The sequence below is a fragment of the Chenopodium quinoa genome, unplaced genomic scaffold, assembly GCF_001683475.1.
Source record: "Chenopodium quinoa cultivar QQ74 unplaced genomic scaffold, ASM168347v1, whole genome shotgun sequence".
NCBI lineage: Eukaryota > Viridiplantae > Streptophyta > Magnoliopsida > Caryophyllales > Amaranthaceae > Chenopodium > Chenopodium quinoa.
The window spans coordinates 556883-575550 of NW_018745650.1; the positions used below are offsets into that span (position 1 = coordinate 556883).

At 44.7% G+C, this 18668-nt stretch overlaps 1 protein-coding gene across 1 annotated transcript; it reads right to left on the bottom strand.

Moving 5' to 3' along the window:
- Nucleotides 1-15500: 15500 nt before the first annotated feature.
- Nucleotides 15501-17747, bottom strand: LOC110716877. Its single transcript, XM_021895529.1, has 2 exons — nucleotides 16419-17747; nucleotides 15501-15785 (listed from the first exon to the last, which is right to left on the bottom strand). The coding sequence occupies exons 1-2, from the start codon at nucleotides 17745-17747 to the stop codon at nucleotides 15501-15503; spliced, it is 1614 nt and encodes a 537-aa protein (XP_021751221.1).
- Nucleotides 17748-18668: the final 921 nt, after the last annotated feature.

The following is an 18668-nucleotide window of genomic DNA, read 5'->3' on the forward strand; positions in this document are numbered from 1 at the left end:
GCATTGCCGAATGAACCCGGCATCTAACAGTTTTTTGAACTCGGCAGCAGCCGCTTGAGATTTTCCTCACTATGATCCCTCTTATTTTGCCTAACCGGCTTCTTTTTGGGATCAACGGCGAGTTTGTGGACGGCTAGATCCGGGCTTACACTTGGCATCTCCTCCACTTCAAAGGCAAATATGTCTTTGAACTCTTTCAGAAGTTGGAGCAAATTTTCTCCCAACTTTTCAAAAGAAACCGTCCCAACTTTGACGGTTCTGTTGGGCCAGCTGCCGTCTAGAACGACATCAATGCTCTCACCTGCTGGCTGGGGTCGGAAGTCATCCGACCTTTCCCTTGTCAGTTATTGCTATTGTTTTTCTTTTTTGACAGGGGCCATTTGGCCCGCCTTTCTCTTTTTACCGGCTTCTTTGGGAGCAAGTGTGGCTTCTTCGTCATCAAGGTCGACTAAATCCTCAGTATGTCCGGCTGCTATAGCAGTCGGCTTTACGTCTAAGAGGTAGCACTCCCTAGCCATCTTCTGGTCCCCGCGCATGGAACCGACTGACCCGTCATCCCTCTCAAACTTAATCATCATGAGGGATGGGATGATGACTGACTTGGACTCGTTGAGGGTAGGACGACCCAGAATGAGATTGTAGGCGGTCAATTCCTCGACCACCAAGAATTTGACAACCATGTGTCGCCCTTCTCCCTTTTCTCCTAGCCGGATAGGTAGGTCAATCCTCCCCACCGGATGCACTACTCCTCCCCCAAAGCTGACTAGGGGGTGAGGAGCCTTGTGCATGCTGCTAAGCTTGTACTTGAGCTTTGTCAAGCACTAGTAGCTGATCAGGTCAAAGGAGCTGCCGGTATCAATTAAGATCTGGCTAACTCGTTGATTGGCAACCTTGCATTCGATGACGATGGGGTCATCATGGGGCCGCTTGACCGTACCCCGATCCTTCTCAGAGATGAAGACCTCAGGGAAGGTGTCTTTCGACGTTTGGCCCTCATCCTCTGGGTTGGATAGTTTTCGGGTGTTATCCTTGGTACCCTAGATGGTAGGACCTCTGCCTACGAAGCCGCCTGCTATGGTGAAGATGTGCTCTTCATCAGTATCAGAACACACAGCCGACTTCTTTGACGGTTGTCCATTGTTGAGTTAAAGGTTACCCTTGGACATCACCAAGTAGGACTTCAGAGCCCCCTCGTCATCCAGACGGTCCAATAGCCGCCTGAGGCTATAGCAACCATTGGTGTCATGGCCAACGTCCTCATGGAAGTGACAGTACTTGCTTTTGTCACGGTTCTTGATTGAACTCTTCATAGCAGCCGGTTTTTCAAGAGTTAACCGGTCTTTGATCTCCATGGGGATGTTATAGCAGTCCTTATTGAACTCGTACTTAGGGACGTACGGTTCTTCTGGGACGGCTGACAAGAGCGATCCGCCACCCAGATTTCTTTTCTTTTCTTGCCCACTTCTTTTTTGGCCGGCTGGGCAGGTCGGCTGTCTTTCTTGTCGGACCTCCTTGGCTCCGACGATTACTTGATGGCACAGAGTTCCGTCACCTGTATATAGGCTTCGACTTCCATCAAAGCCTCTTGGAGGGTAGCCACCCTCTTGCGGACTAGGTCGAACTTGAAGGTCGACCCATCCTTCAGACCCTTAAAGAAGTCTGTGTATGCAACTTCATCAGACAGCCACTTAAATCTAAATTCTCATCAGATTGAACCGTCTGACATAGGACTGTAGTCCCTCCTTGTCTCCCTGCTGGATAGCCCCTAGGTCAAGACTTGTCTTTTTGGCAAGGATGTTCATAGAGAAGTTGGACGCGAACAAGTATGCAAGGGTCTTGAAGCTGTTGATGCACCCGGCTGGTAGGTTGCCAAACCATCATTTGGCTATGCCCTTCAATGTGGCCGGGAAGCATCGGCACCAGGCATAAACATCCAACCCCTGTAGGTAAATGAGGTTGTTGTATGCCATTAGGTGGTCTTCTGGGTTGGTGGTACCGTCATAGGTACCAACCAACACATTTTTAACCTTGGCCGGCTGTGTCGCCTCGGTTATCTCACTGAAGAACACCGACGACTGTTCCCCAAGGTTGAGCAGCCGAAGCTGCCAGTCCATGGGCTAGACCTGATGTGCCGCCTAACCCCTAAAGGGGGACGGCTGCATATATGGTGATCCATACGGCATGTATGGCTGTTGGGGCACATACGAAACCGACTGGATGATGTAAGGGCTAGTACGTGCGGACATGCCGCATAACTGACTCCTTTGATGTGTCTCCGAATGCTTCATTGAAGTATTGCGGAAACTGTATGGGTAAGTTTACGTCGAGGCCGACCTAGATATTTACTAACTTCTCTTCTCCTGGATGAACATCCGGGCGTTAGAGAAAGTCTTTTTTGACCCATCAGGCTGAACTTGCCGGATGGCCTTCCTTTGCCCTGATTCAGGAAAACGAAGTTTTGAGAGGTCGATCAGGGGCCCATCCGTCTCCTTAGGTTTGGGGTAAGGAGTAGGCACCCGGTCTTTGATCTGCTTCTTCCTGGAGGGACAAGGCTTCTTTGCCGACTGACCCTTGTTTGAGCCAGTTGACTTCTTAATTATGTCCTTTATTTCCCCTTTGAAACTCGTCATGAATTTCACGAGCTCCTCTCTAGTGACGGGGGTTGTGCCCTCCGCCTCCTGGGGTTGCCCAGCGTGCTTGCCGCCTGGGTTGCTAGGACCAGCTTTGTCTTGGCCCCGTTCCTTCTTTTCTTTGGAACGGGTGCGCCTTGATCGAAATGACCCGCCTGGGGCCACATAGGTGTCGACCTCATAGTCGTCACCACTATCATAGTTCGTATGGACCTCAGGTTCAACCATAGGCCGCCTGCCTTCTACAGGCGGTATAGTGTCGGATGCCATCTTAGAAGTACTCTCCCCACAGACGGTGCCAAATGTTTTGGGTGTTTTTGGAGTCCCTCGGGAGATATACAATCCTGAGTATGCGCGCTTGACGTCCGTACCTGCAAAACCACGAAACTCCGGTTGGGTGGAATTCCGCCTTTGACGATCAAGTTAGAATGATTCCGGATGGGTAAAAGTGTGGAAAGTAAATGGGTTTTTCTCACTGATTCAGAGAGATTCTGCAATTAATATTGCTCGAATTTTGTGTTTGTATTTATGAATCAATAAATGAGGAATTTCCTCTATTTATAGCAGATGAAGATCTGCTCCCCAATGGGGATACAATACCACGAGTCAGCATCCGATTGGATCCCGATGGGCCTCTTGTGGGCTGCCACGTGTCATCATGCCACTAGGCCACTTGGCATAGGGTATTTTTACCCTAAACACCTAGCGCCAGCGCCTAGCAGACTAGGTGTATGCTAGCTTGAGCTAGCCTAGCAACCACATGGCTAGGCCAATTTGATGCTATGGCTTTGCTCCAACTTGTTGCTTGTTGATTTTGCGACACTCAGTCTCGACGCCCTAGGTTCAATACTAACGTATGTGTTCGTAATACTCTAGTGACTCATCAAATCCTTCGGATCGGCAGTTCGTTTGGGTTCAACCCAAAGGGTTAAGTCAAGACAAAGTTGTAATATTAATTGTTCATCACTAATATTACAGATTGGAAGTAGCCTCCACCCAGGAATTTCGATCACTTGATCTCACTGAAGAATTAGCTTCATGATAATTTTGAACCCTCTATCAGAATAATACACTTGTTGGAAGGACACCATTCCTTTCAGTATAAATGTGCAAAATGTAAAGGTTTTTCTCTCGGATTTCGAGGGAATGATGCAATTAATATTGCTCGGGTTTTTTGTTTATATTTATGAATATGTAATAAATGAGGATTATCCTCTATTTATAGTGAGAGGAGATCAGTTCTCCTTTCACAGGTTAGAGCGTCACGTGTCACCAGAGGGTTGGTTCCCTCATAACCTTTCTGATGATGACACGTGTCAGCACGCGATTGATCCACGTGGACTGAGTATTTTTACCCTAAACATTTTCCCTTCACAGGTGTGACATGGCTTGCCATGTGGCACCTGTGACAGGTGTTATGCTCTGAGAAGGTGATGTTTCGTCTCCTTCTCTCTCTTCTCTTTTTTTTTTTTTTGAATTTGAACTTAGGAAGGTGACGGTTTTCCTTCTGGGGTCCTCTATAAGTACGGACCCCCTCCTCTCATTTTCATACTTTGCAAATTTTTGTTGAGAAATTTTTCTGAGAAAGAGCGATATGATACCAGCTGCTAGTTCTTGCACAACCGTCTTCTTTCTCCTCATTCAACCGGTCACCGTCTGAGTGCTCATCATTCAAAACTTGCTAAACCGCATGAGGTTCTTTTGCCATCCCCCTATCCTTCAATATACCCACAGTCGGTCTACCGTCTGGGGGTCTTTAGACTGGTTCCCTTTGCTTTCAATACACCCACAACCGGTCAACCGTCTAAGGTATCATCAAGCAATACTTTAGAGGAACGGTTGGGTTGTTCAATAATTTTCAATTGCTCTTGAAGAGCGTACATCCGGTTAACCGTCTGGGTATTTAGCAAGAAATACAAAGATTTCCAGCTACTGATCCAGATAGCCTACTTTCTCCACACTCAAAGGATCTTCAAGGTATCGTCTCTACCCCTTGCAACTTTTTTGAGTTTTTCCGGTTGTATAGCTTGTAAAGAATAATGGACTCACCCCACACACACGGCACGGCCTAGGACAGTTTTCAGCCGGTCACCGGATACGGCTGAGTCTAGGACTAGGGATGTCGTTTGGGGGTGTTTGGACCACCCTTACTCTTCTGCGAATCCGACCGTCTCTGTTTATGTGCGGGACAGAATGGCTCAGACGAGACGGACGACTGTAGACCCCGAATACCAGTCAAACGGCTCAGCCGAAGCTACGGCTAACATTGTACATTACGACCATCTGGGTGCAGGCGGTGAATAAACCGTCCAACAATTAGACTCTTCAGATTCTACCATGGAACCGGATGCCCCCAAAGAGGATGAGGAGGCATATAAATGGCCCTCCATCAATAATCCAACAGAGGCGCACATGACCGTCAGGAATGTGGTCACTCTCAACGCCACCTTACCCGAATTTTTACAAAAGCGTCCGGTAGGGAAAGGATGGGAAATTGTGGTGCCGCCTGTAGAGGCAACCGTCGTCTGGGATGACGACCTTGATCATGTAAACAACTATTTCGGCTGTTAAGAGGTGGCATTCAAAGTCGGCCTCCGATTCCCCCTCCATAATACAATATAATCCATTCTAAGAGGCTACAACCTTGGCATTTTGCAGTTAACACCCAATTCTTGGGTGAATATATTAGGATATTTTGCTGCCTGCGAGATGCAGGACATAACGCCTAGCTCGGAGGCGTTTGCACATATGCACTATCTCAGTCGTGCCCCAGGCGGCTGGAATACGTGGTATACATTTACCACGCATCGGGAATACATGATGATGATTGACAAGCCATCAAAATGGAGTAGTTGGAAGAGCAAGTTTTACTTAGTTTCTTCCCCATCGTTACACCTAAACCATGGTTGCGTTACAACAATAACACCCGGCTCTCCTTGGAAAGAAATGCGCCCTTCCTGGAGTACCATAGGAGGCTTGGGCGCAAATAATGGAGACAGGGCTCTTCAAGAAGACCTTCCTTCCTCTGGATGATGGGACTGAATTCATAGTCCCTAAGAACTGGGTCCCCCATCCGGACTGGCTAAAGGACGAGGCGTTCTGTCTGTATCATACTTGAATGGATTTTGACTTTTTGATTTTCTTCTTGGAAGAGAAAGGATTAGAGATGGTGCCTCAAGAGAAAACACCCGCTAAATCAACTACTCAGATCCAAAAGGATCAGTTACAGAAGAAAAGGGCCCAACTGGCGGCCAAGGATGATGGGGTAAGCTCCGGATGGTATTACCGTCTGTATAGTTTGATGTTATTTCTGATATTAACCGATTGCTTTGTTTCTTTTTCAAACGAGGAGCAAGAATGTTCCTCGCTCCCTAACCAAGATGCTGAAAAGACCAAGCGAGGAGCCCTCCTAGCCTCCTAACAAGTCTAGGAGGACTCCGGCTGCCCCTACCTCTTCCGGCAGGCCGCCTGTATCTGAGAGGCCCACCTCAGCAGGCAAGAGCCTGAAAGACCTTGGCCTAAGCACAGGGTCGGCTGAGGTTGAGACAAGGGAGCTTGAAACTCCCTTAAGCCGGCTGCTTGTTGTAGCGTTCGGTTCCAATGCGGCTAGGGGTGGGATGACCCCTCAGCCTGAAAATGAAGATATGGCTCTCAGATTTGATCCCCCCTAGCCACTTGGGCCTATACGAGTCAAGTCCCAAGATTCCCAATCAGGGGATTCTTCAGGCAGCCGGCAGAATGTAGGTGTCGCTTATGCTCAATACTTAACAAATAAATCTGTTGATGCAAATGCCTCTTCTCGTTGGCCTGACCTCAAACAATATGCCAAGAGGATTCTGAGGACCCTCACCCGGTCCGAAAAGGAGGCGGTGCCGGGTGTGCACCAAGTCAACATTGACCGCATCAACTCACTGCTCGCTGAGGTAATTTGCCGGTTGGGGTGCTTTTGTACAATTTTACTCTTTTTCCGGTTGTAGCATAATTGAGAGATTAACCCTTTTCCGGCTGGTTTTTCAGGTGATGTTAAGAGTAAACGACTTCAAGGTTCCCTTGAGGAAGAAGCAGGAGGAGGTAAGAGATTCCAATAAGCGGGCGACTGACCTTATTGATGTTACTCAATACAACACCTTAATGAATGAAATACAAATTAAAAGTCGGGAGATGAAACAAGAGGAAAAAATCAAGGAGCTCACGGCTGCTGCTGAGACGGCTAACAAGAAGGCGGCTGATTTTGAGCTGCAAGTGAAAAACCTTCAGGCCGATGTCAAGGCGCTAGGGGATGCAGAAAAGGAGAACGCTGAGCTGCGGTCAAACGTCAATCGCCTAAAGAATAAGCTGGCCTAGACTTAGGCGGACCACAAGGAAAAGCTGGCAGCCGAGCAAGACCGGCTGATCTTTGAGAATGAGCGCGACTGTAGAGCGCACATGAAGATGGTCTGGTCCCTTATCCACCCGGACACCGACTAGGCTTTCTTTGACCTGCGGTACAAGTACGCCACTGAGGTGTTCTATGCTCAGGTCATCGGAACAGAGAAGCCGGCTCCCTTTGAAGAATAGGCCGGCATTGCCGAGGAAGAAGAGGAGGAGCAGGCAGAAGAACGAGCGCCGGGTGAGGCTAATAAAGCTCAACCCCAGCAAACTTAAGACGCTCCTCCATCTGGCCAGGGCCAGACGTCTCAGCGTTGCCAGCAACAGTGACTTGATTGTTTCTTTTTCTATCTCCGGCCTACGAGCCGAGTATTTTATGTACTTCTTTTCCACGGACGTAGTTTCGGCTGAAAATGATATTGAATTAATAGAATTTGCCGACTGTGTCGGTTTTCCTTGATATAATTTGCTTCAATTTTTGCAGTTTTACGTATGCTCGTACAAATCTGTTAATTTTTTCCAAGTGACTTAGCGCATGCGATATGCCGGATGCATTGGCTATACCTGCCCTTGGACGGCTATTTGCTTGGAATTGCCTAACCATAAGCAGGCAGCCGTCCAATCAAGCATCCAGACGGATAGACAGGCGGTCTTTGACCATATTAAAAGTAGAATTGTTCCAAGTTGGATTAGCATACGGTGCTGGCTAGGGCCAACCTGGATTATTCGTTTAATCGACTGCGAGTTACCCCTTGGGTATTTGCCATCGCCGTTTCTTAGGATGCCGGCAGCCATTGGTCGGGCGTAGGCATCATAACTTGGTTATGAATTAACTTCTAAGGTTTTGACCTTGCTTTATTTGGGTTTGTAACCTGCTGTAGTGCCTTTGGGCAAAGACCGGTTATATTTGACCAAGATATCAGTTACCATTTGTGTTGCTTTGACGCAACGACCGGTTGTATCTAGGTTTCAATTGATTATTTAAATGGTCGTGAGTTATCATTAACCTTGAGAGTCGGTTAAAGCCGCTTGAGTTATAATTTATAGAACAATGTACCACCTAAATGGGAGATGCTCTCTTCGACGAATTCACCCAAACGGGCGTCGCCGGTTGCCTATTCATGTTGTAGCAGGCGGTTTGAAAACTATCCGGCCATTGGCCTTATAAATAGCTGCTAAGTTTGATACTTAGCTTATTTCTACTCAAGATAGAGAAGACGTAAGCCCGGTTGTGCATTGCACAGATGGGACTTTGTACAAGAAAGCATAAATAAAGCATCTTTTTATTAATATACCCTATTTTTAAAGATTTACAAGTCCTTAGAAGTAGTACTTTTTCAAGTTATCTACGTTCCAGGTTGTGGCTAGCTGCCTTCCGTCTGGAGTTTCCAGGCGGTAGGTGCTGCCTCTAACTTCTTCAAAAATCCGGTAGGGGCCTTCCCAGTTTGGGGTCAGCTTTCCCTGCTCATTGGCCCTTCCGGTTGCCTCCACTTTTCGTAACACAAAGTCCCTCACCTTTAAGGGTTGTTTGTGCACTCTTTTGTTGTAGGCTCTCGTCATTCTCAGACGGTATATCTCATGACGCAAGGCATCATTGCCCCTGCGCTCCGACAGTGAATCCAACGCTAGACTCATGGCCTCCCAATTAGCCTCTTCATCATAAAGCATGATTTGAAATGTAGGCTCATAATGTTCACTAGGTAGGACGGCTTCGGTGTCGTATGTCATGAGAAACGGGGTTTCACCGGTTGCCCCTTTTTCAGTTGTTCTGATGGCTCATATGACATGAGGCAACTCATCAGCCCACAGACCGCCGGCTCTTTCAATTTTCTTTTTAAGGTTGTCTGAGATGAGTTTGTTGAAGGCTTCAACTTTGTCGTTTGCTTGGGGACGGCCGACTAATGCAAAACAATATGAGACCCATTGATCTCCCAACCAGCTCTTGAGGGTAGGCGTCTCAAATTGAGGGCCATTGTCAAAGACCATTGACATAGGTACCCCAAACCGGGTGATTATGTTTCTCAAAATGAAGGAGATGACATCCTTTATCTTAATGCCCTTGACCGCCTCTGCCTTAACTCATTTGGTGAAGTAATCTACAGCAACAAGGATGTACCTTCGTCCGCCTGTAGTAGGCGTATATGGACCCAAGATGTCCATGCCTTATTTTGCAAATGAACCGGGCTGTAGATAGCCGTCAAATTAGTGGTCGGACGGTGTATGAGCTTGCAAAATCTTTGACACTTATCACACTTCTTCACTATTTCCATGGCGTCTACCTCAAGAGTGGGCCAAAAATAGCCCTGCCGCCTGACCCTTTTTGCTAGAGTTCTGCCGCCTAGATGTGATGCACAAAAGCCTGAGTGCAGATCCCCTAGAACTTCTTTCCCCTTTCTGGGATAACACACTTCAGAAGCGGCTGGAGGTAACCCTTGTTGGAGAGTTCTCCATTGTGGATCTCAAAACTTGCGACTCGCTTCTTCAATGCAGCCACTTTTGAAGGTGTATCTGGCAGAGTGTCGTCTTCCAGATAAGCCCGAATGGCATCCATCCAAGTCAAGCTTCGGTCAAGAACTCCAATGGGATCAGTTCAATGCTTCTTTTTTCCATGACTTCCCAAAAGACTGACCTAGGCGTATCACAAGAGGCGAATGATGCTAACTTAGACAGTGCATCCGTCCGATTATTTTCTAACCTGGGCACCTGACTTAGATGAAATTCATCAAGTGTCCCGGCCTCGTTTTTTTACCTCCTGTAGATATTTGATCATAGCTGGATGAGTGGCTTCGTAGTCACCATGGTATTGGCTAACGATCAACTGTGAATCAGAACAGGCGTCAACTTTCTTTGCCCCTGCCGCCTTACACATGTGGATACCGGCTAGCAGAGCCTCATACTCCGCCTCATTATTCAAGGCTTAGAACTTGAACCGTAGTGCATATTCATACTTGTCCCCTTCCGGAGACTTGCAAATTACGCTTGCACCACAGCCATTCATAGTAGAGCTCCCGTCTACATATACATTCCAGACCTGATCAACATTGTCCGACTGAGCTAGCCTTGTCATTTCTATAATGAAGTCGGTGAACGCCTGACCCTTGATAGGCGTGTCGCGTACCTAACAAAAATAACCTAACTATTCCTCCTAACTATTTAGTCGGGCAAGTAAGGGTCGAATCCCAAGAGAGAAAGGCTCACCTAAATTATCTAGACTCAAGTAATCACTAAGCAAGAATCAATCAATGGTGGAATAAACTAAGAGCTAATGTATGGAAAACTAGAATAAATCAAACGAATATAATGAATCAATAAGCTAAAACATCCAACATCAAGTATCACCACAATTACGATCGATGCAATAATATATCTACCCCTAAAATACAATTCCAATTAACACGGGGAAAAGCAAACCCTAACAAATACCAAGGACCTCTCTCGAGTATCAATGGCTTCCCTAACCCACAATCAAGCCTATTCTCATGGTATCATGCAAATTAGAGACATTAAACACTTTACTCCAATTCCCAATTATCCGTTCAACTATTCTCATGTTGAATTTCAAATCCTAAATCGATTTACTCAATTCCGTTAAAATCCAACTCTCGTTGTGATATAAACAATGGAATAATAACAATACTAATTATCTCTAATATAGCATTGGCATAATCACAATCAATTTAGCATAGACAATTACAATGGTTATTAGAGAATTTAAAGAATTAATTCATACATCAATCATAATTGGGCTACCCTAGATCTTGGAATAAGAAATCTACTCACACATATTGAAGAAAGTAATAACAATCATAATTATAGAAAACATGATTGAAAAGCATAAATAATTGAAAGAGAAATGAATAGAGATGAATACCAATGATGCTTCAATTGAAATTACTCAAATTGTTAATCAACAATACCCAAATCTAACCTAAGAGTTAAATTGCTAAAAGGAATAAAACTAAAGTTTTAGAGAGAGAAAGAGGACTAAAGGAAAATCTGAATAATCCACTAATGAAAATTACACTGGGTATTTATACCCTTAATGACCTAAAAATAATAAAATTAGAATTCGGAGTTGTGCACAACTGTGCCCGGTTTGATTGGGATTGACATGCCAGATCGGGCACATGGTATAAACAACAGCGCTGCTTTCTTCTCTGAACTTCCTCTGCGCCCGATACGACCAAGCAGGTAGCACCCGATCGGGCGCGAGGCACAACGTCTACCCTGGCTGCCTTGATGATCTTCATAATCTTGAACGCCTCCAGCCTCCACGCGCCCGATCCAACCGGGCGAGGCCTGCCTGATCAGGCGCGTGGCATAAGAGCTTAGTATAGCTTCTTTGCTTCAACATTAGTGTCAGCCAACACTCCCTTCTGTGCCCGATCTGACTGGGCATGCTGAGCCCGATCGGGCACAATTATAAAATCTACTTTTCGCTTCTTGTTCTTCAAGGATCGATTCTTGTTCAGCTTGGTTTTACATCCTTGTTCACCAACATCTCTAATATCGCTCAAAACGTGTCCGAATCATCCGGGAAACTCCAAGTTCCTATAAAACTTATGAAAATGCACCGAACACACTAGAGAAGAGAATGTTAGCGGAAAGTGGCTTTAAAGAGCCTAAAACTATACAAGATTGTAGTGAAAAGTCGGGAAAAACATATGTATAAAACGTGTATATCGAATTCCCCTAAGCTAAACTCTTGCTTGTCCTCAAGCAAGGCAATCAACAATAATCAACAACCAAACAACATACTTCACCCCATAATGCGAATATAGCACACGACTCAATATCGAAAATCAAACAAGCATACATCCTAGCAAACCAATCTAATTACTCAAACCGTCGATCCACCTAATCAATCGTCACACGAGACCAACCATGTATATTTCAAGAATCGATGACTAGAGTATCTCACATCGATGATCCACCTAAGCCAGCTATAACTACCGTATTCCACCGACAACCAGCCGGTGGTGGTGAGGTAGTGCTGGTCCAAGGTGATGGGGCCTGGCACAGGTCGGTTTTGGGCTTCTACGAAGCCCTCCTTAACCGCTAGGTGGGTAACTAAGCCACCTAAGACAATCGGGATGTCGGTTCGGGAACCATTTGGTTTGAGGGTGGTGAAGGTCGCCCCTTGTTTCCTAAGATGGAGGGCAAATAAGTGAGCTATATTCATCCTAAACCCCTCTCCCTCATCTCCCAACCTAAGGTAACTACCTAGGATGGCAATCTCATCCGCCCGAACGTTATTAGGCTCAATTCTACCAAAAATAGTCCACCCCGATGACCTAGTCCACATCCTAAGGGCCGGTTGATGGATTTTATGGGCACGAGCGTGTTGCATTGAGTCTATATTCTCTCCCGTAATAGCCAACCACAACTCCCCCGAGGTGAAACTATCGGGTTGTACAATCAAACCCGTTGAGGGGAGGCCAAAATTCCTACCAAAACCATCTAGGGTAAGGCGGTGTGATCTATTCATCAATCTATATACAACATGTGTTACCAAACCGTCTCTACCCTTTACTACATCAAAAGAACTAAGGAATTCAAGAGTTATGTCTTCGAAAGTGTAATGAATCATGTTAAATAATTGTGTCATGCCAAGTCTAGAGAATAAAGTACAACATTCATTATCAATACCTAACCTAGCAAGAAGAGCTCGGTCTATGAACCGAGTAGGAATTACATTTCGATGTTGAAGCTCAAGCAACCTCGTCTTTTGGTTCGGGAACTCGAGAACAAATTGGATGTTCAGGTACGCTGGTATGCTCTCCAAGTCCAATTGTGGTTGTGCTTGTGCTCCTCTAGTCCTTTTCCTTGTGAAGAATGAAGCCATGGATGATGATTGAAAGTTTCTCTCTCTAGGGTTTGAGAATGGGGTTTTTGTGAGAAGGTAATTTTGGGTGAGAAAATGGTTGTGGAAGCTAGAAAGTGAACAAGGAGGATGAAAGATGAAGAGATTTTTAGTTTTGAGTAAGGATTTATGGAGATTTATGTGGATTGGAGGAGTTAGGGTTTGAGAATTGAGGGGTTTTTAGAGAGAGAAAGAGTAGAAGATGATTCAAGGTGAAAGAAGAAATGAGGAAGGGAAGAGCAAAATCGGGTTTAGAAGGCATGAAATTCGCATTTTTTTTTACGCGCCCGATCGGGCGGATGCTGCCCGGTCTGATCGGGCGGAGGAAAGTAAAGTCAGCTTGTTTCCTGCCCTGTACGCTACGTACCTGCTGCTATTCGCACCCGATCGGGCTAGTAAGGCCCGGTCTAATCGGGCAGCATATTGTTCTCTCATTTTTTTAATTTTTTTTTTTAGAATTCTGGAATTTTCAACCACCTGTGCCCGATCAGGCGATAGCTGCTCGGTCTGATCGGGCATAAGGGGTGAAAGTACTTAGCCAAAAAAAAATGCAGCTTCTTCCTCCAAGTTCCTCTCGCGCCCGATCGGGCAGGTGCTACCCGGTCTGATCGGGCGGAGAGGATTTCCAATCTTCACTTGCTTCTTTCAACGTTGTTGCTCGCGCCCCATTAGGCTGGCCTTGCCCGGTTTGATCGAGCATCGAGCAAAATGCTTTGTTTTCAACTTATGATGAACTATCTTAGCGTCTCGCTCCTCCTATATGCTGATGTTCCCTGAAAAATAAGAGACGCAACGCATAACTTCATAAAAACACTCAAAGAGATAAAAAAAAAATTAAGAGAAATTATACGAAAAAGCGGGTTGCCTCCCGAAAGCGCTTGTTTTTAAAATCTTTAGCTTGACCATGATGATACTCATTGGATCGGTGATGGGGAAGAGAGTGTGATGTCCACTCCTTCGTCGATGGGGTCACCAACTCGGTAATGCTTTACTCTTTTCCCATTGACCTTGAAGGGCTCTCCTCTTGCATTTTCTAACTCTGCAGTGCCATAGGGATACACCTTCTTGATCTTGAATGGACCCGACCACCTAGACCGAAGCTTTCCTGGAAATAATCTGAACCTAGAATTGAAAAGAAGGACTTAATCTCCTTCCTTGAACTCTCTCCTCACAAGGTTTTTGTCATGCCACCTTTTTTTTTCTCTTTATATAGCTTTGAACTTTCATAAGCTTCGAGACGAAGCTCATCTAGTTCATTGAGTTGTAACAGTCTATTTTCTCCCGCTGCCTTGGCATCGAAATTCAAGCTTTTGATGGCCCAAAATGCTCGATGTTCTAGCTCAACGGGCAGGTGGCATGCTTTCCCGTAGACAAGTCTATATGGGGTTGTTCCAATTGGCGTTTTGAAAGCCGTTCAGTACGCCCATAATGCATCATCTAACTTCACGGACCAATCTTTCCTTGTTCTGGCAACTATTTTCTCTATAATGGACTTGATCTCTCGGTTGGATACCTCGACTTGGCCACTTGTTTGAGGGTGATAGCCAATTCCAAGCCTATGTTGCACCCCATATTTTTTCAACATTGCTTCAAATCGATGCTCCAGGAAGTGTGTTCCCCTTTCACTAATCAACACACGTGGTACACCAAAATGAGGGAAAATGACTTTCTTGAAAAACTTACTTACCACACGAGCATCATTAGTTGGAGTAGAAATTGCTTCAACCCATTTTGAGACGTAGTCAACGGCCACTAGAATATATCGGTTTCCATAGGAGGCAGGGAATGGTCCCATGAAGTCTATCCCCCACACGTCAAACAACTTGACCTCGAGTATGTTGTTGAGTGGCATCTCGTTCCTCTTGGATATTGTACCAGTCCGTTGACATCTATCACAGGCCTTGACATAGGCGTATGTATCCTTGAACATTGTAGGCCAATAAAATCCACATTGCAAGATTTTTGCAATTGTCTTCGAAGGGCCTGCATGTCCACCACAGGGTAAGTCATGGCAACGAGAAATTATATAATTTACCTCAATTTCTAGAATACATCTTCGAATCATAGAATCTGCGCATTGTTTGTACAGGAACGGATCATCCCAGAAATATCTCCTTGCTTCAGAAAGGAATTTCTTCCTTTGTTGAGAGGAGTAGCCATGAGGCATTGTACCTGTAAAGAGGAAATTAGCCAAGTCAGCATACCAAGGTGATTCAGTTTGCAATAAAGCTAGTAAATGCTCTACAGGGAAAGAATCATCGAAAGGAGTATCGTCCCCATCCTCAGGGTCAAGGAGAAGACGGGAGAGATGATCTGCAACAACATTCTCCGTCCCTTTTGTATCCTTGATCTCTATGTCATGATCCTATAGTTGAAGAATCCATCGAATCAACCTAGGCTTTTCATGGGTTTTGGTCGTCAAGTACCTCAATGCTGCATGATCTGTATGAATAATAACCTTAGAGCCAACCAAGTAAGAATGAAATTTGTCAATTGCATATATTAAAGCTAGCATCTCTTTTTCAGTTGTGGCATAATTCATTTGAGCAGAACTAAGAGTTTTGCTAGCATAATAAACGGCATGAAGCTTTTTCTCCTTCCTTTGCCCCAAGACGGCTCCTACTGCATAGTCACTAGCATCACACATTATTTCGAACGGCAGGCTCCAATCTAGGGGGTAGCTTGACAGGAGCAGTGATCAAAGCTTCCTTCAACCTGTTGAAAGCCTCAAGACAAGCATCAGAGAAAACAAAAGGAACATCCTTAGCTAAGAGCTCAGTTAGAGGTCGAACGATTTTCAAAAAATCCTTAATAAAACGACGGTAAAAACCTGCATGACCAAGGAAACTTCGAACTCCTTTAACAGAGTTCGGAGGGGGTAAACGCTCTATGAACTCTATCTTAGCCTTATCAACTTCAATACCCTAGTTTGATACAACATGACCTAAAACAATTCCCTGTTGCACCATAAAATGGCATTTTTCCCAGTTTAGAATCAGATTGACTTCTTTACATCTTTGGAGCACTTTTTTCAAACTTTCAAGGCATACATCAAAAGATGTTCCATAGACAGAGAAATCATCCATAAATACTTCCATAGAATTTTCTATGAGTCCTAAGAAAATTGCCATCATACATCTTTGAAAAGTGGCAGGGGCATTACATAATCCAAATGGCATCCTGCGATATGCAAAAGTGCCATATGGACATGTGAAAGTAGTCTTTTCCTGGTCACAAGGACGGATGGGGATTTGGAAGAAACCAGAATATCCATCCAAGTAACAGAAAAAGGAATGCTTTGCCAACCTTTCAAGCATTTGATCAATAAAGAGTAAGGCGAAATGATCCTTAAGGGTGGCCTTATTTAATTTCCTATAATCTATACACATTCGCCACCCTATAACAGTCCTAGTAGCCACAGGCTCACCCTTTTCATTCTTGACAACGGTCATACCTCCCTTCTTTGGTACTACTTGTACAGGGCTAACCCACTTACTATCAGAGATAGGGTAGATTATTCCTGCAGCAAGCAATTTTAGAACCTCTTTTTTCACTACCTCCACCATATTTGGATTAAGTCTTCTTTGAGGTTCTACAGAAGAGGCATGATCATTTTCAAGAATAATTTTATGCATACAAAAAGAAGGGTTAATACCCTTAATATCATCAATGGTGTACCCAATTACACTTTTATATGTTCTTAGAACATTGAGCAATTGCTCCAATTCTGTGTCCTTGAGTTCAGCATTAACAATAACAGGGTATGAATTATTAGGACCAAGATATGCATATTTTAAATTAGAAGGGACAGGTTTCAACTCTACCTCGGGAGGCTTAGTACTCTCCCCAATACTCACTGCACTAAGTGTTTCTCTGATTGGATTAGCGATTGGGTTGGCCTTTGCTTCTTCAAGTAGCCTGGCATATTCTCTTGCTTCCCAATCTCCATCACCATCATCCTTTCCTACTAGCACTTGTTCAAGTGCGTCATCTGGTTTGCTCAAAGGAAGCTGCTCACTCTGCAACTCGTCAAGTACATCAACCTGACAAACAGTGTCTCCCATAGAGGGAGTACCCATAACATTCAAAAGTGAGTATTCCAATTTTTCATCACCTACTTCAAAAGTAATCTTACCCTTCTTCATGTCAATGATTGCACCCGCAGTAGCTAAGAAAGGTCTACCAAGTATAATTGGAACATCCACATCTTCCTCCATTTCCATCACAACAAAATCACAAGGAATGAAAAATTTACCTACACGAAGAGGTACATCCTCAAGCACACCCAAAGGAAATTTGACTGACCTATCTGCAAGTTGCAAGGATATGCTTGTGGGTTTGAGTTCACCCATTTGTAGCTTCTTACAGATGGACAGCGACATGAGACTTACACTTGCACCAAGATCGCATAGTGCCCTGTTGATTTCAATATCTCCAAGCTTCACTGGAATTGAATAACTACCTGGATCACCTAATTTCTTAGGTAGAGTGTTCTGCAAAATAGCACTGCACTCTGCATTCAAAGCAACTGTAGCATTCTCTTCCAACTTTTTCTTGTTAGAAAGAATATCCTTTAAAAATTTAGCATATGAAGGCATTTCGGATATAGCATCTAAAAACGAAATATTTATATGAAGCTTTTTAAGAATATCAAGAAATTTACCGTACTTTTTCTGAAGTTTAGCTTGGGCTAACCTTTGAGGAAAAGGAACTTTAGGCACATATGGAGCAAGTGGCTTTGGAGTTTCATCCTTTGCTTCATCCTCGACCTTAGCATTGTGAATCTCCTTCTCACCTTCACCTACTTCTTCAACGACCTCCTTTGATGGCTCCTTGATAGGAGGATCTTCCAATTGCTTTCCATTCCTCAAAGTAACAACATTCATGTGGCCTTTTTGAGGTTGCCCTGTCTAGCCCGGAAAAGTCCCTGGAGTCTTTAAAGATTGACAAACTTGATGAGCAAGTTGGCTTATTTGGTTTTCCATGAGCTTACTCTAGGTTTGCAACTGTTGGATGGCATAGTGCCCTGTTTTTGGATGGCATTATTGGTTGTGGTAATGAAACTCTCCATCATCAACTCAAGGCTAGATTTTCGGGGGAGTGGTTGCACTGGTTATTGGTTCATAGGTTGTCTTTGTTGGAAACCGAGTGGTGGTTGGTTGTAGTTGTTGGGTGATTGTGGTGGTGGATTTTGTTGTGCTTGGGTGTTCTTGTAGGAGAAGTTGGGATGGTGTTTCCAACCTTCATTGTAAGAATTAGATTAGGGATCATAGGGCTTTTTGGAATTTGAAGAGTAGAAAGCATTTTCCTGTTCAATTGACATCTCACTCGAGTTCTGTGGGTAATCGGGTGCAATATGGCTGTGCACATTACACAACTGACAAACCTCCTGTGGGCTAGTAGAAGATCTAGCTTGGAGCTTATCAAACCTTCTTGTTAGTGCCTGCACAGAACTGGTTAACATACTCAAAGCATCTACATCAAGTTTACCTCCTTTTTTCACATTCTGACGACCTCCTGGATGGTAGTTATCGTCGGCCGCCATTTTTTCTATTAGTTCCCTGGCTTCCGTTGGATTCTTGGTCATGACCGAACCTCCGGATGCAGCATCTATGTATATGCGAAATTCATGAGTCAACCCATTGTAGAATGTTTGGATTAACATCCACTCTAGGATGCCATGATGAGGGCATTGTCTCTGTAGCCTCTTGAATCTCCTCCAAGCCTCATAGAGAGACTCGTCATCTGACTGTCGGAAGGTGGATAGCTCGTTCCTCAACCTAGCAGTCTTCTCTTATCCTAGAAAC

Excerpts from the sequence above, each read along its gene's own strand:
- LOC110716877 (XM_021895529.1), bottom strand. The coding sequence starts at position 17,747 with ATGAATGTTGTTACTTTGAGGAATGGAAAGCAATTGGAAGATCCTCCT. Across the intron at positions 15,786-16,418 it reads TTAATCCAAATATGGTGGAG|GGTATTGAAGTTGATAAGGC; the intron begins GTAGTGAAAAAA and ends GTATCAAACTAG.